Source organism: Lytechinus pictus, chromosome 18 (genome assembly GCF_037042905.1).
Source record: "Lytechinus pictus isolate F3 Inbred chromosome 18, Lp3.0, whole genome shotgun sequence".
NCBI classification, from domain to species: domain Eukaryota; kingdom Metazoa; phylum Echinodermata; class Echinoidea; order Temnopleuroida; family Toxopneustidae; genus Lytechinus; species Lytechinus pictus.
In genome coordinates this window covers 5,653,676-5,679,343 of record NC_087262.1, presented here as the reverse complement: position 1 = coordinate 5,679,343, position 25,668 = coordinate 5,653,676, and the positions used below count along the sequence as shown (strand labels likewise).

The following is a 25,668-nucleotide window of genomic DNA, read 5'->3' as shown; positions in this document are numbered from 1 at the left end:
CCTCTTATTCCTCATCCTCTCATATATTCCCCCCTGCTCTCTCTCTCTCTCTCTCTCTCTCTATCTCACTCACTTAACCTGCCAGCTAATTCCTTAGTTCTATCTACTTTATCTACATTATGTGCAGAATCTAATGCATTTTCCCTCTAAATCTTAAATAACCTTGGCGCAGCTCGGAAGAAAAGAGAATACCAAAAGAAGGAAAGGATCAAAGTGAAGAGAGGGGGGCAAGCTCGACATGAACATTACAAGAAAAGCTGATTCAAAGTAAAGTATAAAAAAACTAGTGATAAAATGATCTCTTCAAATCAAAATAAGCAGGTACAATGTCACAATGCACAAATCACTAGACATGCACAGCATAATGTAAGTTGCCATGAAAGTTGGTCAAGAAATGAACATACGAAGGAACACACAAATATATATATCAAATCAAATCAATACCGGGGCTTGTCGGACACGACAATTTGAAAAATCCATGGGGAACTTGTACTTTACAAAATGAACAAAACGTTGACATTTGATTAGAAGTAAAGAGATTAAAGACTTCCAGAACAGACGAGTTGGGTGAAAGGTATTGGGGAAACAGTTTCAAATCAGTTGACTTCATAAAAAGGAAGTTTGACTCAAGAATAAACAACATTCATTGAAATTAATCAAAGACAGTAAGCTCAAAGTGGAGAAATGCATTAAAATGTTACTCTTGTAGAAAGTTAATGATCATGATGTTAACAATGTCAACGAAAGATGAAATAGGTCGAACAAAGAAAGGCAGCCAAATACTCATCATGCTTTAAAATTAATAATTGAAAAACCAATTTTGTCAAATGAAAACAGTGGGCAAAAATCTTTTTTTAAATATAAAAATACATCTCTGCATATAATTTCTATGCTGTTTATCCTTTCTATCGCACACAAACATGTTGGTGTAGGATTCCTTGCATCTTTGCCATGGAAAAAAAAAACCCTCAATTTTTTTCACCATTTTGTTTATACATCAAATCTTATATTCTTTTGTTGATGTTACAACTCTACAGATCCAAAATATCAAAATCAGATATTAAAGGGAAGATGCCTCCACAATGCTGAGTTATAGAATTTTGAGAACAAATCAATTTCCAAGATAACACCATTTTGGTCATTCAATTTTATCTTCTTATGAATTTGGTCAAACAAGGAAAAATCAGAGTCTGTTACAATCATCCATTCACATTAAAAAATTTTCATTAATCACACCAAAATATTTAATAGAAATGGTTACTTTAATATTCCACAACAAACCATGACCATAGCAAACAGAAAAAAAAACTGTTATTAATGAGAGGTGTCCAACTGAAAGTTAACTTCTGGGATAAAGATTTACACTTATACTTCACAATCCTATAAATTAATATTTGAGAGTACAAGTCTAATTCATGCTTCAATTTTCAATCCAGACTGTCTTAAAACTTAGTACATTAGGATTTAAAATGCAATGATTGTATATAATAATTAAATGATAATATAAAAAATGCTTTAATATTACAATAATAATAAAACAGTGGGTCAATAAAGAGTGCTCATATTTGTGAGAGTTCACCCGACAATAAGTTGGCTTTAATGAAAGCAGATGAATTTGAGAACAAACAAAAAACATTGGTGAAAGTTTGATGAAAATCATTAAAAGAGTAAATGTGTTATGAATTTCAAGTTTTGATTTTGGAAATCAAATGTGAGATTCTGCCTGGATATGCTATAAATTCCCATTAATTAATGGATCACGGCGACTGAAAATATTTCCCCCTGTACATTAGCCTCATCACAGCTCTCTTTCTTTCAATTTTTCATTTAAATCACCTTAACAATCATTAGGATAATTGATTTCAGAAAATACCCCACACAGGGTACATATTCAAAATGTAATTCATCATAATGGAGACATGAAGAAGACGAAGTTGAAGATGGTACACTTTGCCTACCTGTGCTTGCTACCGGTTCACACCTGAGTGACATCTCTCTGAGTTTATCTTCATCTTGCAGCACGGTAAGATTGGACATGTACATCTTCACTCTACGGCACATCTGAGCCTGCGTAAAAACATCCACAAAGAAACATAGGAAAATTTTCTTTTGAATAATCATAAAATTCTACCCGTTTTTGGAAAGAGTTCACTTGCACAGTGGCTGATGCAATATTCATGCCGACTGGAATCTCTGTATGAATAGAGAATACATGTACCTTGTCGATCAGCATCACTGACCGCACCCTCTTACAGTGCTGCCAATTTTAATAATCACCTTTCAAAAAGAATTTACTGGGGAAGGAGATAAATTTTTCTTGATTTACACACAATCCAATGAAAGAAATCATTGTATGAATCAGGGAGATGTTGAAAATATGCAGTCAGGGAGACTTGGCAGTCCTGCGTCTACATCAATTCAGAAGGTCTGGGCCCCATTTCATGAACAGTTGGGCCACATCTTACAAAGAGTTATGATTGATCCAATCAATCATAACTCTATGGAAATCCATCAGTGTCATAATTTTTTCTACAGGAAATTTGCAAAATGTCCTTTGTAAGCAAAAGAGAACACACCAAATTGTCAAGAAATCAATGAATTTTTGGATATACATTCATATCTACAAAATCTTTTGACCAAACATGCATTTTTTATGATGACTTTGCTGGCTTTCCATAGTTGCGATTGATTGGATCAATTGCAACTCTTTGTAAGATGGGCCCAGGTATGATAGAAACTCTTGCTGGAATGTCAACTACCTTGACAACAAAGAAACTTCTACTTCCTGGTTGGCTGTTCCAATGAAAGATGATATTCTAGCAAGAGTTGCTATCATAGCAACTTTTTATGAAATGAGGCCCCTGGTGAAGCTTGTAACCTCGCAAGTAAAAGCTAACCAAAATGGGTAATATTTCATTAATGTGAAAAAAGAATGTTTTCTCATGTGATAATAAAAACAAATATTCCAGTAAAAAGAAAGGTTGGGATCTGGGAAGTGTGAAAGTCGTGCGTGAGCTTTTATAATTTCAGATAAAAAATAATAAGCTCCATACTGCACACTGAAAGGTTGGAAGTATATGAGACTTCCTACTCTTTCATATAGGAGGCCTTTTTTCTTTATCTCATTTATATATGTATTTGATCATTATCGTTTTTAAAACATTGTGATATAGTGAACTATGGAGAGTATACTTATTGCCGTATATTATTGTTACTAATATGGGATATATATGGTCTAGTTGTTGGAGAATTGGCTCACGATCGTGAGGTTGTGAGTTCAAATCCCCGCTCTTCCTTTTCTCCACTTTGATAAAAAGACAGGAGGGTAATATCTGTCGTCTATACGGTCAGCCACTATGCCTGATTGACTTGGAAGCAAAATGTTTCTTCTATAATTTTTTTATACCACCTTCGCGTTTTACCAGTAGAAAGCTGTCCTGCCAAGTTCCTATGGGTGTTACATGTACCATAACAGGAACAGAGAAATAAATAAATCCACACGATCACAAAGGGTCTAGAACAGAGGAGCCTTTCATGAAGATTTTCATCAGTCACTGTCATCGACAGATGTTATAAGCTACTGAAAATCCCTGCATCTGATTGGCTGAGAGCAAATCAGTCAGTAAAAATCACTGATAAAACTCCTTCATGAAAGACCCCCATGATTACCTCCTCCCACATCTTCTTGGGGTTAAGAAGCCCCGAGTTGCGTCGGTTCTGGTTCCGTTTCCTTGGTAACGTTGCCGTTCCCGAGACGACGCTGAAGCTGTAGGAGTTGCCTTGGGGCTGGACGGGGGTCAGCAGATGCTTGGGATCCTGCACAGGGATGATTAATTATTTGAAGTTTTTATATTATTATTTTTTTCTTCTTCAAATTGGCAACATCAATATTTTTCTTCAACTACTACCATTTCTTACTCATGTATATGTAAGACATAAATTCTCCTCCTTATAAACATGTGTAAGAGATGAATTTTTCTACTCATGTTTATGTGTACTGACTCAGTATAAGTATGGAAAATAAATTAACCTACTCATGATTATGCGTAAGTAAAAATCATTAATTTTCTTTCATTATTATATTTTCCTAATCGTGTTTAATAAGTATAAGAAGTATCAATAAATTCAAGGTTGTGATATTAATATATATCTTGCTACATTTTTTTAAAAAAAAAGGGATTGATAGAGACTATCCTTTGAAGTAAAGAATGTGCCAATTTGTGTTGAAAAACGATGATGATTTCTCCTCCTTTCCCCTGTCTTTTGTATAACAATTTTTACCGCCCCCTCATCTCTGCTCTCATATGATATCATCCACCCAAGAACTATGCTAAAATTTCAATACAGCACTTTTCCTTGTGTTTATGAATTGCTACAAACATTGTTCAATATGTCTGTTTTATAAAAGGCAGACTCTGGGAAATAAACCCTCTAAAGCAATCATTTATGCTTTTTTGAACTTTCACTTCTTTGCTATTCTCTCTCTCTCTCTCTTTCCATGTCCTTGAATATTTTGTCATTTATCTATCCCCTCTTTCTCTTTCTCCTCCTCCTATACTGCTATTTTTCTCTTATACTCACATATTGCGCATTGCCCATGCTGTGGAAATATCGGACTTCCTTCGCGACCATCCTCAGCTTCTCAAAGTTGATGAGGCCCTCTACGTACGAGTCATTGCCAAGATGGATGAATGTCAGATCTTTCTTCACGATCGGGAAAAACGGCATCTACAAAGAAAGAAAAGTGGAATGTTCTCTACGATGAAGGACCCGTTTCGGGGTATCATAACATTTTAAAGATAAATACCAGTTGTGGTAACGATCTCAAAATGAGTTCGAACAGAATCCAATAAAATTACCACCCAAGTGTTTGTATGTATAAATAAAAAACATATTTCCAAATGACTCTGGAAAAATGTCTAATTGCTGAGAAATTAGCAGAATAAGCACGGAGTTCCATAAAAAATCTGGTATTTTTCCCAAAAAATATTTATACAATGTCCCATAAATGCCTTTTTGTGTTAGTGATCATCATAATTATCAGTTTTCAGCTAAGATTTCATGATTTCATAAAAATAAGTTTATTTTAATGTATAAGATCTAGATTTATGATATTATTGTGCCAATAAACCTTGATTTTGAAGACTTTGTTATGAAATAATTGTAAGCTGCAACTACTTTCTTTCGTTTATTAATAGTTCATGATCTGGATGCTATTACTTCTCTCATGTACACATACCTACATGTATATTTTTAGTTTGATTTTAAATATTGAATAAAGAGATGATCAATGCAAAAACAGTACAAATCTTTTGAATAATTCACTCACCAATGGTGGCTGGACATTCTCTGCATTGATGAGGTTGCGATACTTGGACATGTTCCTTGAGGGATCAAGCAAGGCCTGGAGATCTTCAAACATCTTGATGTACTTGCTAGGGACCTTGTCCCACGCCAGGCGCTGTCTCGAGACCGACCCGTGACCCAGACCGCTGATGACGGCAAACAGGGAGTTGAAGTTGTGGCAGTCCTTGAAGTGCCCTGCAAGAGAGAGAGAGAGAGAGAGATCATCAGAATGAAACAAGTCACTTTGGTGCACCTCTGTAAACTTTCTTGATTCAAGTTTTTCTTAACTTCTCATGGGGCATTGCAAGAAGCTTGCAAATTAATTGCAAGTCAATTTGTAGTACCCAATCACTCCCAAGTCATGAAAATACTTACCTGATTTTCTTATTTACGAGATAATCGGATGTTTCCATCTACTTTTGCTAGTTCATGTTTCACGGACTGCCATCGAATATATATGTATACAGATCTCTTTGCTTGATAGCGCCATCTCCCGGCATACCCATGTCACTTCCGCTTACACCTATATCATGCTTGCACGCATGTTAAACTTCCTCTTTGTTTCTTTGCCCTCGCGGAGAGAAGACGTCTCAAAGAAAGTCTCTTCTTGAAAGAGCCAAGTACACTTCCAAAATACGTCAAATTACTCCCAAGTCTCGCAATAATTGCAAATATGTAATTAATGATTAAAATCTGTTTCCTATAGTTCAAAAAGATCTATCTTGCAATACCCCATTCATATCTAGAACTTTCATGGAAGGGGGAACAATGCACTTGGTCTAATACCCAGTTAGTATAAAACTCATTTATTCTAATCCCCAATTAGTCTATTTCCACTTCCATCTTCTTATCATTCTGTCTAAAAAGAAATTTGGTTCATAAATGTTATCTAGTGTTAAACCAAGTGGATATTAGACAAAATGGGAAGAGCATACCTGAAAATTAGACAAAATGATAAATGGGCTAAATGGCAATTACACCAAATGGCTAGTAGAAAAACTCATATTTGACCATATGGGATGAGACCAAATGAAAAGTAGACGAAGTGGGTGTAGACCACATGGAAATCACCTCATTTTTCGTTTGATTCCTAGTATGTTTATATCATCATATTTACTTTCTAGATATTGTACCTCACCTGGGGGCCGTTTCATAAAGCTGTTCGTAAGTTAAGAGCGACTTTAAGAACGACTGGTGAACCTTTCTTACGCACTAAACCATCGCCAATGGTGTACCATTTACCAAAAGAAATTATCAACAGTCGTTCTTAAAGTCGCTCTTATCTTACGAACAGCTTTATGAAACACCCACCTGCTTTGCTTTTTATACTCTGTCATTTCTTGTCTACATTATAGACTTTAGACCTGTATAAATTGTCTTAAGTTTAGAAAAACAAATAGCAAATTTAATTTACACATCATCACCGTATGTTTATATTTTTATACACCTTTCTTAATTTAATGAGCTATGTTTCTCGCTCTTCAGTTTCCCCTTGGTTTAAATCAATATGTTATCTGCTGTGTATTACTGCCATTCTTTTCTGTCCTTCTTCATACCTTCCCCACCCTTCCTCATCTACCTCATCCCCTATCTGTGGAATCTTCTTTTCCCCTCTTCTCTATACACTGGACATCTTTTCCTTAATCCGCCAGGCTACCCACGTTTTATTTATTTTATTTGTAAATAGTACATTTTGTAATGTTTGAATTGCTATTGCTATATCATTTGCTATATCATTTTCTCATTGTCATACTTTGTAAATCCAATGCAATTCAGCCTATTGGCTACGATATGTGAATATTTTTAATAAAACCTTAAATAAATAAATAATCCAATATTAGACAGAGTGCAGAGGCATAAGAAAGAGAAGCAATATGACTAGGGGCCCGTAACACAAAGCTTAGCAATCAATCGTAGATCATTTTTCTACAATTGATTGCATTGACTACAATGTACAGTCAATCATGAAAATCAAACGTAAGATTATTCGCTAACCTTTGTGTTACAGGACCCAGGAATAGGTATTTACTACTTACTTGCTATCTTGATGAACTGTTTGAGTATCTTGGCTCTCTTCACGACGTTAGGCTCGCTCACAACCTCAGAAACAACCCAGAACATCTCAAGGTTTACCAACTTCAGAAAGAGATACAAAGAAAAAAATAAAATCAATCGTGAGGCATCTAATGTGAGCTGGCCAAAGGCAAAATAAAATTGAAGTCTATATGCCCAGGTCTGTAATACTACTACTATTTTTGTAATTGTAATTATTATTATTATAATAATAATAATAGGCATTAATATTGTGCCATCTATCTGGATATTATCTATTCCAAGGCGCATTGTTATTATTATTATTACCCCGGCTTTATCTCGAGCTGCCTTCTTGCTGAAGGAAAACATGGCATGGCTGGGATTCGAAACCCACGTCCCTCTGATTGAAAGACGAGAGTCGTAACCACTAGGCAAAGACGCCCCAACACCTACCTAAAAGCTAGGATATGGAGAATATACATAAGGGAGGAGCTCGCGAAAACCATAGCTTTAATCCGTCAACATTTAGGTGACGCTAAGGGGAACCAAGTCTATATTCGGGAGAAAATTGGAAAACGGGAGAGGACAACATGCAGAATGCAAAGCTTGTCAAAATAATTCGGTCCCATTTTCTTCGAACAGCATTGATAATTTGGGGAAGCTTGTTGGGTAAAAAAATATAGTCCCACCATTCGCAAAGTCACGGGTAACTTTAATAATAATAGCGGCACATTTACCCAGGGTAGCCACTTCAGTTCCGAAAACTGTTCTCCCAGCGGGCCCTGCTATTAATACCCCGGCTTTAGCACGGCTACCTTGATCGGGCGCTCGAGCATTCGAGGAATTTCTTCCTACCGGGTACCCATTCTATCTTTACAAAACAGCTTTTACAATATGAGTCCCAGTTTAATAGCCTGGTTATGGAACGACCATCCCAATGACAGGACCCGATACCCAACCTATTGCAACAATAAGTTATGTTGCATTTTAATCCATTGCCTACAGAGCCACGTGGCCCTACATTATGACAGTGAGAATTAGAGAACTAAGTCCTCAACCTATCATGGGTGTTATTAATCTTTTCTGTATATATTATGTCTGTGCAAATCTGTTGGAAATGAAAAAAAATACATGAATGTTAATGAAAACAATGCAAATTAGAATATCTGAAATTTGAAGAAAAGGAAAGTAGGTAAGTTTCAGAACAGAATTGTAAGGTAGACTCTAACCTCTTCATACGCTTTGAGTCTGTCCACCTCCTTCTTGCCTTGGGGTTCTAGATTGAAGAGATCCTCTATGTAGTCAGTTGGCTCTATCGCTTGGAAAATGGCGTAGTCACGCAAAGAGAACTGGACGGCGACCTCCACACTGTCGAGCTGCAGGAAATTCACTTGACTCTCTTTCAGCAGTTCCTACAGTAAAGACAAAAAATAGAGAATGCGATAGCTTGAATTGACTAAAAGTATAAAAAAAACAATAACAAATACGATGGCTTGAGTTGACTCTTGCCCTACCAGGTAATGTGGAGTTTTGATCATGGAGTTTTCATGAACACAAAATCGTTTCATGGCAATGGGAAAGTTATATCAATTGGATATAGACATAACCTGACTTTGTAGCAAGATTTGTGGATCATATTTATTGAATCGATGTATTTAATCAAAATGTTTGATGAAAGTTGCACTGCAAACACAGAAACAAGTACATGGGACCACACACAGATTTGACATGAAAGATACTAGTAGATCTAACTCGATATATTTGTTATAATTCCAACATCAGGGCACATGAACAAAGATCGTCTGCAGAGAACTGTTTTTCTTTGGCATTCGAAAACTCCTAGTAAGGCAAAAACGATTACATGAAATCTAACTGATTATTTTCTAACTTCCTAATAACTCAACTGGGACCATGTTAAGAACAGACAGAAATTTGTAACTTACCACTGCCACTTCATCGGGCATGAGCGTCTCAGAAGCCATGTTGTTTTTGAGGAAGAGTCTCCCGTTGAGACTGAGCTTGGATGCAATGTTGGCTTGATGATCGGGAAGTCTCTTCTGCTTGACCAGTCCACCTTGACCGACGGTCACCTCACAGAGGGAATATTTACCCGTACAGGCCGGTTCGGACACGTTGAATTCGCGCATGGAGAGCATGGTCACCTCATTGGCTGTGGTCTCCTGCGAGAGAAACAACAGAGAAACCCAATGGTGAACGGTGATTATTATTTCGGACTTGTCGCATTTACTACAGAGAAACTTTCTACAACTCACCAAATCCTTTGAAAATGAAATTCAAATCACAATGGAGAGCTGAGATGCTTTTATTGAAAGTTGGTGGACCGGGACAACATCGGAATCTCTTGACACTGGAAAACAACACATTTGCAATTGCTCGTCTGGTGCGAATCTTCGGATGATCTGCTCTCCCAGTCCATCAACTTTCGACAAATTGAAAGCCTCTCAGCTGTCCATTGTGATTTTAATTGCATTTTCAAAGAAATCGATGCGATGTAGAGAGTGTCTCCATGTCTCCCTATTGATCACTGAATTCGAGGGGATAATTTCATCAAAATGTACTATTCTAACATGTTTTCAGATCTGACAACTTTTCCTGATTCTACTTGGCTGAAAGGCAAAGGTGTCTTACTGTTACTATGGTAACCATGGTTACTATGGTAACACTCCTCTAGAATCAGGTAAGTATTTTATAGCGACCATCCCATTTCCAGAAGTTGAATTAAATGGTGATTTTTAATTCCCAGATATCTTGAAAGGGTCTGCATGAACACAAATCAAAGTTCTGGATTAAAAAAAGAAGACCTTTTTAATGTTAAGCAATGTGGTTAATACAGGTTTTAGAATAGAATTTCACTTACCTTATGAACAAGGAAATATTTGCAAGACTGGTCCGCCTTGTAAATCTTCAGCACATGTTCAGGGAAGTCGTTGTAGCCGTACCCTCCCCCACCTCCTCCATCGAAGTAGGAAATACTCGGCAATGAGGACAGGTCTGGGTTACTATTACTCAGGTACGGGTTGCTACTGGCAAGGCTGTTTGCACGGCCGCTGCGCATCAAGCCAGCTGCTACATTGTCATCTCTGTCATGGAAAAAAACAGAATGGGATGACAGGTTTAGTTGATCTATAAACCTTACTAGACATTGAATCAACACATACAGGGTCTACTTGGGAATGAATTGTTAGCAAATGAAATATAAATATAAACTTTTTACAACCCCATTTGGGTCAATTAAGTGCAGTGATTTGGATTAACACTTAACACACCCTTTTACAACGCACAAGCATTTCAACATATTGGTTGCTATTGGGTACCTATTTGGGTAGAGTGCAGCAGAATGTGGATTGATTTCTTTCTGAAGGAAATTATGCCATCGGTGGGATTTGAATCCACGACCCAGTGTTTCAAAGTCTGGAGACTAATCCACTGGGCCACAACACTACTCAGGATGGAACTATGAAAACATCCAATATCATTATAATTATGACATGTAAGATTATTGACTTACTTGGCATTTGGCTTGTTGGGTAATATGTTCAATTTGGCCATTGTTCTCATGAGCTTGGTCTTGTTCTTGCCGAATGCTGTTTTCTTGTCCAACTTGGACTTATCCTTGATTTCCGGAGGTCCACCGGCAAGCGAGAGGCCCATGTCCGGCAGGGCTAGCCTGGCCAGTGGGTCGCTCTGGAGGAGGGCTATCTCTTGGCTGGCCCGGCGGCCCGTACCAGGACGACTGTCCTGAGAAGCCAGCAGGTCACGGAATGCTGAAAAAGAACATATGTGGATTGTAATAGTAATAATAATAATGATATGCATTTATATACCAGCATCTACCAGGAAAACTTCATTTGTGAATTTTAGTAGTAAAATCAAAATAACACTTTAAGAATGATACACATTTATATAATGCCATCTACCAAAATGTGCTATCACGATGTGCGCTATGGTTACTACCCAGCTTCAGCACAAGCTGCTTTTCAAGTGACAAGTGCATATAATTAAATAATCCCTGCCTAAAACCAAATTTCAATTCACCTTTCTGTGCATTGAGTCAGGTATTGTGGAATGAGTTGTTCTTACTAGGGAAAGTCTCATACATGTATTCTTTAAAGTAATGCATAATTTTATTAAAGTCAAAGTTTTTTTTTTTTTTTTTTTTTTTTTAATAAAAAGTAGGACTATGCTTCAACTTTTGAGAATGCTGAAAAAAAAAGAGGGATCTTGTGAATGGTAGGATGAGTTATTTTTCCTTCGGGCTGCTTAACAAAGCCGTTTAGTAAGTTACCCACATGACTTTATAAAGGCAGAAGTATGGGGTGCCAATATGTTGTCAAGAAACCTAGCATTCCATAAAAAGGTGGACTAAAATTTGGCCACAGCTGGCAATCCATGTAATCAGACGATGGTTTAAGTGGAACCTTAGTTGAGAAAAATACTTAGGCCCATATTCTGAAGTCAGGTTTAACTTAAACCAGGGTCTAACTCTGTGCTAAAATTATGGGGAGCCAAAAATTCTGCTTATATTGTATATTTCTTATGTTTACTATTTTGTTTCATTTTGATTTCAGAACGAAGAAAAATACTTCAGTTACCACTCCCAGACGATTATGAACAATTTGGATGAGTTAATAAATTGAATGTGTACTGTAAGGGATTTGTGTTCCAATTGGCTCTCCATAGTTAAACCACAACTTTAAACCAGGGTTTAATTTAAACTCAAGTTCACAATACGGGCCTAAATGTCTTTGCAACTCACCTAGGGTGTTGTATTTAACTATGATACTGAGATGTGTTGTTCCTTTTAAGATCTTCTCTGCCTTCTCATTGGTCACATGCTCAAAGTTGTGTCCGTTAACTTCGAGGATCTACAGATAGTAGATGAAGAAGAAGCATTTGTTAAGTTAAGTACTGTTTAATGTTGCATAACTAGCAGAAGGATTGAAGGAGGTATTGGATATGCATATGCTGCCCATCAAAGCAACTTAGCTTGTTGATTATCTCGATATTATCACCAGCATGATGTGTATTGTTGTCACTGTCATTGTCATCATCAGCATCATCAGAGTCATCCTCATCATTACTCTCATCATCACCCTCATTCTAATCATCCTCCTCCTTATCATAATCATCACCATCACCTTCCTCCTCCTTCCTGTCCTCATTCTCATCATCATCCTCCTCATCATTATAATTACTCTGTACTCTTCCTCTCTCTCTCTCTCTCTATTTCTCCCTTTAACTCTTCCCCTATTACTCTCTTTCGCCTACTTCATTTTTCTCCAATCCTTCACCCCCACCCTCTCTCTCTCTCACGTTATCCCTTCTTTCTCTTTTCCTTTTCCCCAACCAATCAACCGCTAACCCATCTCTTTCCAACTGTTCTCTCCCTCTACTCTTCCCCTTTATCTCCCTATCTATCTACATATCTACCTCCCTGAACCCTTCCTCTCCCCCCTCCCCCTGTGAAATCATCTACCTGCTGCAGTGAAGATGGCCTTCTCTGTTGACCAGTTCACGAATGCCATTAAATTCCATCTGTTTTGCTAGGACAATAAATTGCATGGACTAAGCTGATCATTATGAGGTTTTGAATTATTGTTTTAGTGGCCCAAACATGGAGTAGTGTAAGCAGCACTTTATAACTGAAAGGAAAAGGCCGTAAATCAAATGTCTATTGGATCGGATAGGATTGGATTACCACCATAGACTCACCTGATCTCCTTTGCGTAGACCCACTTCCTGGGCCTTGGATCCTTTGTCCACCTTTGAGATGAAGATCCCCATCTTCTTCTCCCAACCTCCTACAATACTGAATGCTAATGATGATTCCCTATCTGATCGGGCCTGCAAACACAATGAAAAACATTTAAAAAACATTAATTATAATAATTATTCTTGTTTATATAATTATTGATAAAATATATATAAATATTATTGATAAAATACAGGTAAACTTGCAAAGTCAACCATTCATAAGTTGAACAATCTTCCAATTCAAAGCAAATTTACGCCAGAATATGCAAAACATGCTATATACCTCTTTTAAGTCAAATTTCTCTCAAGTTAAAGTAATTTTTGTGGTTCCAGTAGATTCAACTTAGGCATAGTCACCTGCAGTCATTTTTTTATCATCTAATCAATATAGAGTTTCTGCTATGCTACATTTATTCTTAATAAATGTTTTGATTAATCATGTAACATATCAATGATTGTTAAAAAGCAGAGAGATAATTCAATATGTGTCAAATTGAAATAAGACATGTTCTTAACAAACTCACCAGAATAACGGTCCTTGGTTTAGCCTTGGCTGCTCCTGCTATATGTAATAACCTGAGTTGGCCTGTCATATTCTGCAAACGCAAATAAAAAGACGATAAAAGTTAACTTTCAAAATAACCTCAGACCTAATTAAGGACACAGAAGAACTGTTCTAGGTATTGTCTTTCGCCCTTAAACCAACCTGTTTCTACAGAGCGAATAATCTGATTAACTCACATTCCGCGTCGCAAATAAATGCATTAACACGCCAATACACCTCCAAGAGGTGGCTATGAGAAACCGTATTTTGCGTGATGCGGTTTATCAATACACCGCATCGCGTCTGTTTCTACAGGGAAGTTTTCCGGAATTTTGGATACTTACGCGGGTAATACCGTTTAACAATTCTCTGTAGAAACATGCCGTTTGATGCTCCTCTTGTAAATAATGACAAGACAGAAGAATAGAATGAGAAGAACCTTACACCTTAAACATATTTTGTAATTTTCACAGAATGTAGGAAAAGAGTTACAAAAAAATATTCTTACCTCTTTTTCTAAGTTGTCCTCAAACTCTTCCAGGAACTCGATCATGTCAATATTACTCTCAAAATCATTGTAGTAATTGTTGACCCAAAGCAGCACCACGCGCGTCACCTGTTCCAAATGAATTTCATAAAAATTATTTAGACTCCAATTGACAAATCTCAATTGACCAATCTCTGACATAAGATCAGTGGCGTAGCTACAGAAATAAAGGGAAAGTGCAAAAATGTCACTCCTTCTAAAATCTGACAACGGGGGCAGGCAGGTTCTGTGTCAAAGACAGGTTACATTCACTGGGTCAACAAGCGGTCTGCTTCTCAGACATGCTAATACACAAGGGCTATAAAACATCGGGGGGCCCGTTTCATAAAGAGTTGCAACTGTTGTAACTTTGCCATTATGGCAACTACCATGGTAACCTTGATTTCAATTGGCTGCTGTGCCCTGTTTCCATGGTAGTTGCCATAATGGCAAAGTTATAACAGTTGTAACTCTTTATGAAACGGGCCCCTGGTCTAATTTCCATTTAGTCCATGCGACGCTTGGTCTAATAACCACTTAGTCTAATATTCATTTCGCCAATCACATCTAACTTTCACTTCTTCTATTGCCAAGCATGTCTGATTTACACTACGTCTACTTGTCAAATGAAAATTTGGTTGATAAAACACCTAATATCACCATATAGGCGAAGTCCTTTTGGACAAAGAGGAAATAAGCTTAAATGGGCATGGCCCTACTGGAAGTTAGATATAGTGGTAAATGGGCAATTAGACCAATTGGTTTAGTAAATATACCAGGGTCCCATCTGACAAAGAGTTGCGATTGATCTAATCAACCACATCTATGGACGGCCAGCCACATCAACATCGAAAATACATGTTTGTTCAAAGTATTTTCTAGATATGATGTATATGCATACATCCATCATTCTCTTGAAGTTTCTGTGTGATTCTCTTTGTTTACTAAGGAGATTGTGCAAATTTCCTGTCGGAAAAATTATGGTATGGATGGATTTCCATACAGTTGAGAATGATTGGATCAATCGTAACTCTTTGTAAGACAGGCCCAAGTTGTAGACTAGTAGGATTAGACCATGTGGGATGAGATGTGATGGAAGGTAGACAAAATGGACTACATCCGCTACCTACACAATAAGGGTATTGAAAAACAATGAAAATTAACTGATCACTTAGCTATTCCAAAGGGACAGTTCACATCAAACAAGCACCGTGCCACAGGTTCCAAAATTGGACCAGTTTTATGGGGAGTTACCGGGACAAGGTTTGGTGTTTAAAGCTAGGGTTACACCGGAACAGAATCAGCTCCCCCAATCGGAGGACGAATAGGTCCGGAATAGGTCCCAAATCAGAGCAGAATCGCCAAGAATTGACCACCCAGAATAACTCAAATGCATCCCAGAATCCAACTGAGTTCCTTTCCAATACATCCCGAAAGTGGTTGAATGAAATTTGTCATATCCACATTTGGGAGTATTTTGGAGGGTGTTCGGCCAGTTTTGAACATTTCAAAACCAGAAGAATCCCTGCACGAATGGTCCCGAATCCCTCCTGCATTTTATCACATTCGGGGAGGGAAAACAGAATACTCCTAAGTCCTCCCGAATACGTGTACTCTGATTCGGGGAGCTCTCCGAATCATATGCAAATATATTCCGAATCCACAGAACCCATCCAAGTCTGGCCATATTCTGGCAGAATCGGTCCGAATTCATTCGGGAGAATTCGGTTTTGTAACCCTGGCTTAACAATGCTTGAGGTTACTCGAACTGAATTATATGGAAAACATCAAGTTGCTTTCAACAGGTTAAACTCGCATACCTTATCCCTCATCGCTACATCTTGGAACCAGATAAGAAGACACCTGCATATCTGGTGCGGGGTGTCCATGTACGTCCTGTACGTCATCAGGAAATCTTCTACATACGTAGGGTCAATGGGAGAATGGTTGGCGACTAAATGACCCACAAGTTTATGTGGTGTGGCCTGTTAGGGGGGGAGACAAAAATACAATGTGGTTAATAATAATAATAGTAATAATAATAATAATGATAATAATAATAATAATTATTATTATGATATTAATATAATACTAATTATAATGTTGAATATAATTAATGATAATAATAGTAATAATAATCAATAATAATAGCAATAATAAAAATAATCATGATGATAATGTTGATGATGATGATAATAATAATAACATTAATAATAATAACAACAACAATATGTGATATTCATATAACACTTACTGCATAACTAATTAATTGATTTTAAAAAATGTTATATATTTTGAGAATCTTTTCCCTATTTAGTGCATTTCTATTTCAGTTTTTCCCAAATTGTTTTGATATTGATATTATGAAATTGTGTATGATTCAGAAGCCATTTATGACGTTTATATTCACTATCAATTACTCTTGCTGATGTATTCTTTCATATATTTCTTCATTCTTGTACATATATTCAAATGCCCTGTATATTTTTTCTGAATTTTATTTACATAAAATCTGAGTATCAAAGATATTTGGGGAAAAACATTATTCTTTTCTTTGTATTTAAATTGAGTGTGAATACTTAAGAAGCAGACAAAAGCTCTTGATGAACTTGAAAAGCAAAGATAGGAAAGCGATTTCTTTTGCGAGATTGTTTTCTTCACCTTAATTACAACATGTCCGTATCGTCTCTCATCCAAGACTCTGTGCTCTGTAACCATCACCAGCTCCCCGTCGTCGGATATTCTCCTGATATTTTCTTCACCTGAATAAAAAATAAAACAACGGGGAGAGAATGAAAGCACATGGGCCCTGTTCATTGAACTCGTGAGATACAAGTTTTGTGATCAACTACTGAATTCATCCTTTTTAGTAGTTGATAGCTGAATTTCGTCATGTATTTCTAGCATTTTGAACTGATAATAAGTTTATGTAATAATGACTTATTTCATTGAACTTGTATGTTACTAGCTACATTTATAAGCTGCTGGAAATTGTGATGTTTCATTGATTGAGAGCTAAATTCCATCATGTAATTCAAACACTTGTTATTCATAACAAATTCTATGAAACCGGGACCCACTTGCTCTAACTTTTAAAGCCGATACAAATCAGAAGAAATGTATGGTTCCACCTCAAAGTCTTTCACTACTCATATCTGGCCCCGTTCATAACCCATAATGCAATGTACTGAGCAGTGTAGTCTTGTTAATATACAAGTAGACCCACTTGAATGATAACATACTCATTAACTACTCAATACATGCATTCTGTTACTGTATATCTAATATCTCCTTGATAACTGAGCGATTCAACCTGCCTTTAGCCATGAGGCTTGATTTAAACTGGATATGTAGCAAGATCAAAAACAAATTCATTTTTCTAGTTTGTAATTTGATTTTCTTAAATTTGTAGGCATCAATGATAAATTTACAGGTATGTTCAATCAGCATCGCCTTGTATGCGGAAACTTGTGACATTTGATGAAAGTCAGTGATGATAAAATGCCTCCAAATTATCAAGGAGAGTCCTGCAAACTAAAATCAACAAAAATAATAAATACCTATAATTAGGTAATCGTGTAATATGTACTCACCCTGTGTTAAGATCCTAAAATATTGACCTTGTTCTATACAGACAAACTGACAGTCGTCTACCGTTGTTCTCATGACACCGGCATGATGCTGTTTCTCCTCCGTGGGTTTTACTCCAAAACTGAATCAAAAGACATATTGTAGAATACAGTATGGTAAGTTACCCCAAGTCTGTGCAGTACCCCTTGTCTCCGCATACGCATATCTGCGCGATTCTTATAAAGGAGGATACGCAATGACCACAAACTTTACACATGCAATGCAAAGACAGATATTCATTTAATAAATCGACTCAAAATGGTGGAGAAATCATGAATTCTGACATTTCATGTGACGGCCTCAAAATGCAGCCTTTCTCATCAAAATCCCTGAATCGCGTGCAAAATGAATGGGTGCGCAGACATGGGGTACCATTTTTTTTTTTTAAATCTGAAAATGACTGCCCGAGGGTTTTTCCAAGAAAATCATATATTCCTTTCTTATTTTTATGAGATATTTGGCACACTTACTCATAATAATATAAGGAACATTATCAATTGAAAGATTTTGTGAAATAAAAAGAAATTAATTTAATCTTAACCCAAATCGTTGGGTGCGCAGACTTGGGGACCTCCATCATGACTACATCTAAACAAATACATGTACCCCCATCCCCTCCTCCCTACCCAACACCAAATTGAAACAATTCAGCCATAGTGATTCATTGCAATGCCACACTATTTTCAACCAGTGTATTCAGACGGAAGAATATATAATTTCTATTTTTCTTTGCTTGGAAAGACTGGAAAATTTCAAATTATAAGCAAGAGAAAAAAATCAGTAAATTTTATGTAACAGATAATGTAAAAGATAAAGGAAGCCAGCCAAATAAGAAGATGGAGGGAACAGATGGAAAGAAAGAGATAATGAACCATTTATTTGAATTTGTTTGAAATGTATGCTATTTTTTCAATTATGATGTATCTGTGCATGTGATACTTATTCATGGAATGAGTTGAGAAATAAAAAAATCTTGAAAAGAAAAAAAAAGGAAGAGATAGAGAGAGAAGGCAAGAGGGGCAGAAAGAGAAAGAGAGAGAGAGAGAGAGATAGAAAGAGGAAGAACGAAAGGAAGAGAGAAAATATAAAGAGAAAGAAAAAGACAAACAAATTTTCTCTCACCAGAGAATAGCAAAAACCAACTACAAGAGGGAAATGAAACAACAAAAATGCCTCATCCAATTCTGTCATAATCCAAACCAAATGGGGGAAAATGAAGGAAGTCATTGAATGGCCATTCAAAAGTGATACACTTTATCAACAACAACAAAGAAGTTGTTATGATGCCAAGGACGATGGCAAAAGGGCCACTTACCTATCTCCTAAGTGCAGTTCATCGACACTTCCATCTGGTTTAGAAACTTCTACGTGACCATTCAGTATAACGGACCAGGAATCCAACTATATAATGAAATGGATAAGTATGACAACGTACCTGATTACAATCTTTGGGGATCAATTGTAAATATTCTGTTGCAAATTTACAATTGATAGATCAATTTTAGCTGTAGCAAATCAGATTACCCTCCTTGTTTTAAGGAGCAGATTAGCAATCAATAAAAACTTTGTAGTTAATTGTAAGACTGATTGATTTAGGGACCGAAAATAGACTTGCAATTGATCGCAAGTTTCTTGCAACGCTCCATAAGAGTTGCACTTAAATTCCCAGGTGGATGGGGTTGAATTAGAATGCATCACTGCATTGGTCACATCATGCTTGGGGGGGGGGGGTTCATTCAATGAGATTACACATTAAATATAATGTACATGATGACACTTAATCATGACCTTTAGTCACACTTAACTCTTTGTGAACCCCCCCCCCCCCAGAAATATTTATTATGGGGCAAAAAGTGCAGAAAGATTTGAAAAGTATATATTGTTGATGCTTTGGTCAAATCTTGGAAAAATCTAATCTCTTGCCATTGTGAAATTCAGGCTTGCCTGTTTATTTCCAAATCATCCTTTTACATGATATTTACATTATATATTCATTGTTTAACATTGACATTATGCTGATGTGAGTATGAATGACCTGTAATTGAATTGAACATTTTCATTCATCCTGCCTCTTACATATTTGAAACAATTTATGAAATTGAACATTTTTTTGCAGCTTTCCTATTCAATGATTGAAATAATATCACATAAATGAACGTTTTCTTTTCAGCCGAGCTGTTCATTTTTCAAATTAGGTCAGTATCCCATGGTATATCAATAAGTTCAATAGAACCCTTCGATATTGACGACCAGTTAAATATACATGTATTATAAAACCACAGGATGTACTGCCCGACCCTAGCCAGACCATTGAAAGTACCATCAAATATAATCTAGAATTAAAGATGGTGGTTGACATGGGTTATCTATCACCAGACCATCACTATGATTCTTTTTCTCATTTATTTGCTTTTATAAAAAACAATTGAGACATCAGGGTGGTCTTCCCCTTTAAAGGGATGGTCCAGGCTGAAAATATTTGTATCTAAATAAATAGAGTAAAATTCACAGAGCAAAATGCTGAAAATTTTATCAAAATCAGATAACGAAGTTATAAAGTTTATCAATATTTAGTGAAAACAGTTATATGCACATCGTCATGAACATTCATTAGGTGGGCTGATGATGTCACATCCCCACTTTTCTTATGTTATTACATGAAATCATAAATGTTTCATTTTTTCATACATGTGTAAATGATGTGTCTCCGTTATGGTGAAATAAGTTGCAGCAATAAATAACTAATGCACTTAATCAGTTGTCAATCCAATTGTTTTAGTTCTTGGTAGAAAAATTGTGAATAAACCTAATGTCATATAATAAAAAACAAGAGAACAAGTGGGGATATGACATCATCAGCCCACCTAATGAATATTCATAAATACATGACTAGAACTGTTTCAACAGAATAATGCAAATCTTTAAAATTCAATAACTTTGTTATTTGTTATTCGAATTTGATCAAATTTTCAAATAAAAAGACGAACTTTCTTCATTGCATGATCAAGAAAATTGGGTTAAAAAAAACCTTGCAAGACTCCATCTAGCTTTTTTTTTTTAAAGCAATTGCTGTGAATGGCCTTCTAAAGTAGCCTATGGCAAGTAGTAAGCCAAATTCGTGGTGCACTGTACGTGATTTTCTAAAGTACATGTAGACATGTTATCTCTCATTTAACCAACCAATATGATCTCTGAATCTCTTCAGGGAACCTATGAACCACATTTATCGTTGATGATAAATAATTTACAAAATTGTAAATAATGGTAGAAAGTACCCCCACCCCCAACCTGCGAAAGCATAAACTGCATTCTTACCTCTTCCCCGTCTTTCATGACTACCGTTCCAGCTTTACTGACAACCGCAAACACCATGACGGAGCACAACGCTCTCCGCACCGACATCGTCATGTTGGCAAACGCAGGAAGGTGGCGCATGAAGTCTAAGAGCAACTCTGAAAATCAAAAGGTAAATTGAATAAAAATGATTACAATCAGTTTCAAATACCAAAGTGTAATTTCCATCATATTTCTATAACTGTTATCTGTCACTCATTGTCATGTTGAGCAGGTTATGAGCAGGTGTCTTTATTGACATATTCCTTTTATAAATATTTCTAAGAGGAAAATTATTTAAAAAGAACCTTTATATACAAGTCCTATTCTATCATATTTCTATAATATTGTTGTCTCACGCAAAATTAAAAAAATTTCTGAGTAGATTTTTTTTTTTAAAGAAAAAGGGAGACAAGAAAAGAGGCTATTATGAGCAGGTGTCTTTATGGGCATATTTCCTTCGTAAACATATTTCTACGGGGAAAATTATTTAAAGGAAACGTTTATATAGTAGTCATTATGGACAAGTGGACCTTCTATACTGATTGTCACTGAAGCAGATCGGACCGAGTATCTTTTCACACTCCTTCATTTCTAATCATATTTTTCATGTAGATAAAACTGTTACAAAAGTGCCAAGTCGATTTGAAGAAAAAAAGAAGAAGAACCCTCTCTCTACAGGTTGCGAGCTTCGGGTTTTCAATATTGGTTACAGAGCCTCTTGCGAAAAAAGAGAAGGGATGCCGGTTATTGGCCTTTGAAATCTCAAACCGCATTATCTGCTCTACTTTCCACCAGCCTTCAGACACGGCACGTCACTGGTTAGTTTAGACTAGAATCCACTCCAATTACTTCAGTTTAATGAGGCATTGCTTTAATCTCTCACGACGATTGCAGTCACGCAATACTCCAAGGGTACGCAGTTTCACTGACACATATTCTACTTCGGGGTACCGTCTCGAGAGGAAGCCTGTCTTCCGTAATAATTGTTAACAGCAAATTGGCAACAGCATAGGAATCAAACACAATTTGACAACCCATTTTTTTCTGCAAATTCATGTTGTCTAGAGCATGGGTAATATCTATATGGAAGTATCGTAAGCATAAGAGGAAAATAAAACTTTCAGAATCACTAATGTTTTGTCAATGCTCATGGAATGATACTAAAGCCTTTATATTTCAAATGATACCTAAAAATAAATATTACATAAACATTTGAATATGTGTAGAATGAAGAATTTGAACTTTTCATAGTCTGAGCATTTCATAGCTTAATTACTTCAATTCAATTTCATTTATTTTCTGCAATGCAATAAAAAGTTGACTGCAAGACTGCACAAAACAGTCCCCTAAAACAATGACCTCAACAAAAAGACATGCTTCTTTGTTTCCTTTCATAAAATGGACCCAGCTTTTGAATATTCAGTCTTTGGCTACCTAGCGCAGAACATCAATGTAACAATTTGAAATGATGGTCTAATGTGAAGTTGCATGAAACTTGTGATCAATTGCAAATCTATTCAAACATCCCAAATCAATCATATGTCTCTCAATATCAAATGTTTAACAGATTGCTACTCTGGTTCTTGCAATGAGGGGTGTAAACTCTGCAGCACGACTAGTATTTACCTGTACTAAAAAACATTCCCACATCACACCTGTCTTAAAATTACTACATTGGCTCCCAGTCCAGTCGTGTGTAATGTTTAAATACTGCTTTTAACTTATCAGTGTCTCCATTCAATGGCTCCAAAATATCCTATTGAATGTTTATTTAAGTATGTACTATCCCGCAATCTCAGATCAGCTCAGAAGGATCTTTTAAATTGTCCGAGTGTTCAGACCAAGTTTTATGGAGAGTGATCCTTTGCCCATGCTGACCCTTCACTGTTGGAATACCACCCCATCATATGTAACTCCACCCAAGTTTAAATCCACTTTGAAACATACTTATTTAAAAAGGCCTTTGAATGAGTTAGTGTCACTATTGCCAGCCAATTTCTCCCTTTTCTTTACTTTTTCCATCTTCAAATGGCACATAGGGATGCATTTGGCAGTGATATGCGCTATATAAGCATGTTGGTACTATGATTAAACTGATTCGCTACAGCTAAAATTAATTAAATCCATTCTAAAATTCCAATAGTCATTTGTAACTGACTGCAAATATTTTCTTGCAACACCCTTTACGATTACTACTTTAAAGCCGACTTTGTTGGAAGCAAATCTTATCTGGAGAATAAGAGTCGTAACGGTTTCCCAGAGGTTCTCCAGAAGTTCTTGGAAGAATACAGTCACATCCTGCTCAGACTTGATCAGGGGGGTATTCACAAAATAAATTGTCAGTGATTTTGTTAGAAGCTACTGAAATCCTTCAATCTGATTGGCTAAGGGCAAATTAGCCAGTGAAAAATCACTGCCAAGATGCTTCATGAAAACACTCCCTCGAAAGATATGTTCTGATTGCTCTCAGAAGGTATTAAAGCAATCTAGAAACCATGAAACCATTCAAAAGTAATATTTCCAACCTCCTTATGATAATTTTGAACAATAAAATAAGAAATATTGTTATTTATACAATGCATACACAGAGCCTTGACAGCTGATTGGATGAATGCGCGTCACATGACATTCAGAGGAATCAGCTATAGCATGCTAACACTTGACACCCGTGCAATAGTCTATTACTGACGCACGAGCAAGGGAGCCGGCAGTGCAATAGATTGCAAACCAAACGTGCGCACCATGGTCTGCGCCTAACTGCAAGCACGTATCTGCATTATTGCACTGCATACACCACGTGCAGTCGAGTCTGGCGCTGGTATAAATTCAGCAAAATAAAAGGCTAAAGAATGGCCTACATTGGACTTTGTCTACAAATCAAAAGAAATAAAACAATGTTTTGTCAATCGTGCGACCATTTGAATATTACATTCATTGCAACAAGTTGAAGCAGTCTATTCAACTCCCCTTTTCATAATCGCTAGAGGGTATTCATTTGTCTCGCAATCTACTATGGTCAACAAGGAAATTCGTGATCACTCTCGCAAAAAGTGTTCACTGGCTTTCTAGGAAATTCCCTTTTCATTGTTGAATAGACTCTTTTAACTTGTCTATTCTGAAGAAAAAAATCTAAATCAGCTAAGCTTTTTACGGGAGCCAGGTGAAATAATATTCTTACCTATTTCATCCTCCGTCCGATGCATCGGGTCTTTCTCCAAACAATCTCGGACAAGATCCCTGACAAGAAGAGACTGAAAGGAAATTTCAAATCGATAAAGATTGGGATTAAGGATTATTCTTGTACGTTGAAATAGATTTCATGAGGCTTTTAAAGAGCAATATTTAATCCAGATAGATGACCGTTGGTTGTTTGTAGTATTCAAAATGCTCAATTTATGTGTACCATGCAATTGGCGATGTCAATAGAATTCAAATGTCTGTTCAAGACATACGACATCTGGCATGTTTCATTGATGTACTTATAATCTATTTGTGTGGAATTATGTTACTCTGCAGAGTGCAGTGTTTGTGTACACCCTAAATTCAAAAGGCAACTTAGCATGCATTCATATGCCTAGAACCAGGAACCCTTGACTGTCTGGCCCTAAACAATTAAGGTACAAGCACACAACACTGAGGAACCCCAATAATGAACATCAATCAATTACAAACTTGAGCTGGTCATATCGACATGTTCAAAGCAAATGAAGAATATGAATTCAATTAATCAATAGATTTCTTTCATATAACTTAAAATTTTGAAAAAATATTTTCACCTAAAATTCATAGAATTATCATTAAATATCATCATTACGAAAATGAGTTATTAAACATTTTTGTTTACCCCTGATTCACTAGATTCTTCTTCATCTGAATCCACAGTGCTTTCCACAAGGCCACTCAGATCCAAATCTTGGTTTTCTGCTGCAGAATAAATGTCTGAGTAACTACTACTCATACTACTATGTATGGAACTACGGTCACCACTGCTAACGGTATGTGTCGGGGTGTTGTGGGCGGAGAGCGCCAACAAGTGTCGAGGATGGGACTCGGGGTGGTTATCCATGATAATCTGGACATCGTCGAGGTCCTTTTTGTTGTATTTCTAGAAGAAATTAAAAATCCATACGATTATGAAAAGAGTGGTCAGTTCACGCGTAAAGTTGGAAGCAAATGTATTCAAATTGTGCTTGAGATGTTTACAATTAATATTTTCCCTGATAATTGAATTTAATGGTGTGCTTTATACTTAAGTTTATGGATGAAAAATATAAACTCATGTTACAGTTCAAATTTGAGGTATAAATTATGAAGGTTAAAACACATGCATTTGTCATTAGCCAGGATGGTTTTCAGTTCGTCTTGTTTTTTCTCTAAACCCACATAGTGAGAAAGACAATTTCATAATATTTTTAAGCCTGTTCAATTTTTTAGTCTTTTCTGTCGAATTCACTGACATACAAAATAGTTCATATAG

The 25,668-nt window shown here is 36.4% G+C and overlaps 1 protein-coding gene across 8 annotated transcripts in view; it reads right to left on the bottom strand.

The window, feature by feature from the left end:
• Positions 1-25,384, bottom strand: part of LOC129282282 (rap guanine nucleotide exchange factor 2-like) — a 46,398-nt gene extending 21,014 nt beyond the window's left edge. For 6 of the 8 annotated variants that reach the window (XM_064113619.1, XM_064113621.1, XM_064113624.1 and 3 more), the window contains exons 1-20: positions 25,036-25,384; positions 24,370-24,442; positions 21,171-21,307; positions 19,171-19,256; positions 17,819-17,937; positions 16,887-16,987; positions 16,046-16,210; positions 14,208-14,315; positions 13,680-13,751; positions 13,114-13,245; positions 12,158-12,266; positions 10,910-11,165; positions 10,259-10,481; positions 9,324-9,560; positions 8,610-8,792; positions 7,383-7,482; positions 5,330-5,541; positions 4,582-4,728; positions 3,670-3,816; positions 1,959-2,067 (exon numbers count right to left, since the gene is read on the bottom strand). In XM_064113619.1, coding sequence (XP_063969689.1) covers positions 1,959-2,067; positions 3,670-3,816; positions 4,582-4,728; positions 5,330-5,541; positions 7,383-7,482; positions 8,610-8,792; positions 9,324-9,560; positions 10,259-10,481; positions 10,910-11,165; positions 12,158-12,266; positions 13,114-13,245; positions 13,680-13,751; positions 14,208-14,315; positions 16,046-16,210; positions 16,887-16,987; positions 17,819-17,937; positions 19,171-19,256; positions 21,171-21,307; positions 24,370-24,442; positions 25,036-25,257 — 2,938 coding nt within the window. In that variant the 5' untranslated portion in view covers positions 25,258-25,384. The remainder of the gene's footprint in view (positions 1-1,958; positions 2,068-3,669; positions 3,817-4,581; positions 4,729-5,329; positions 5,542-7,382; positions 7,483-8,609; positions 8,793-9,323; positions 9,561-10,258; positions 10,482-10,909; positions 11,166-12,157; positions 12,267-13,113; positions 13,246-13,679; positions 13,752-14,207; positions 14,316-16,045; positions 16,211-16,886; positions 16,988-17,818; positions 17,938-19,170; positions 19,257-21,170; positions 21,308-24,369; positions 24,443-25,035) is intronic. The other 2 variants (XM_064113623.1, XM_064113626.1) reach the window with 1 other exon arrangement.
• Positions 25,385-25,668: the final 284 nt, after the last annotated feature.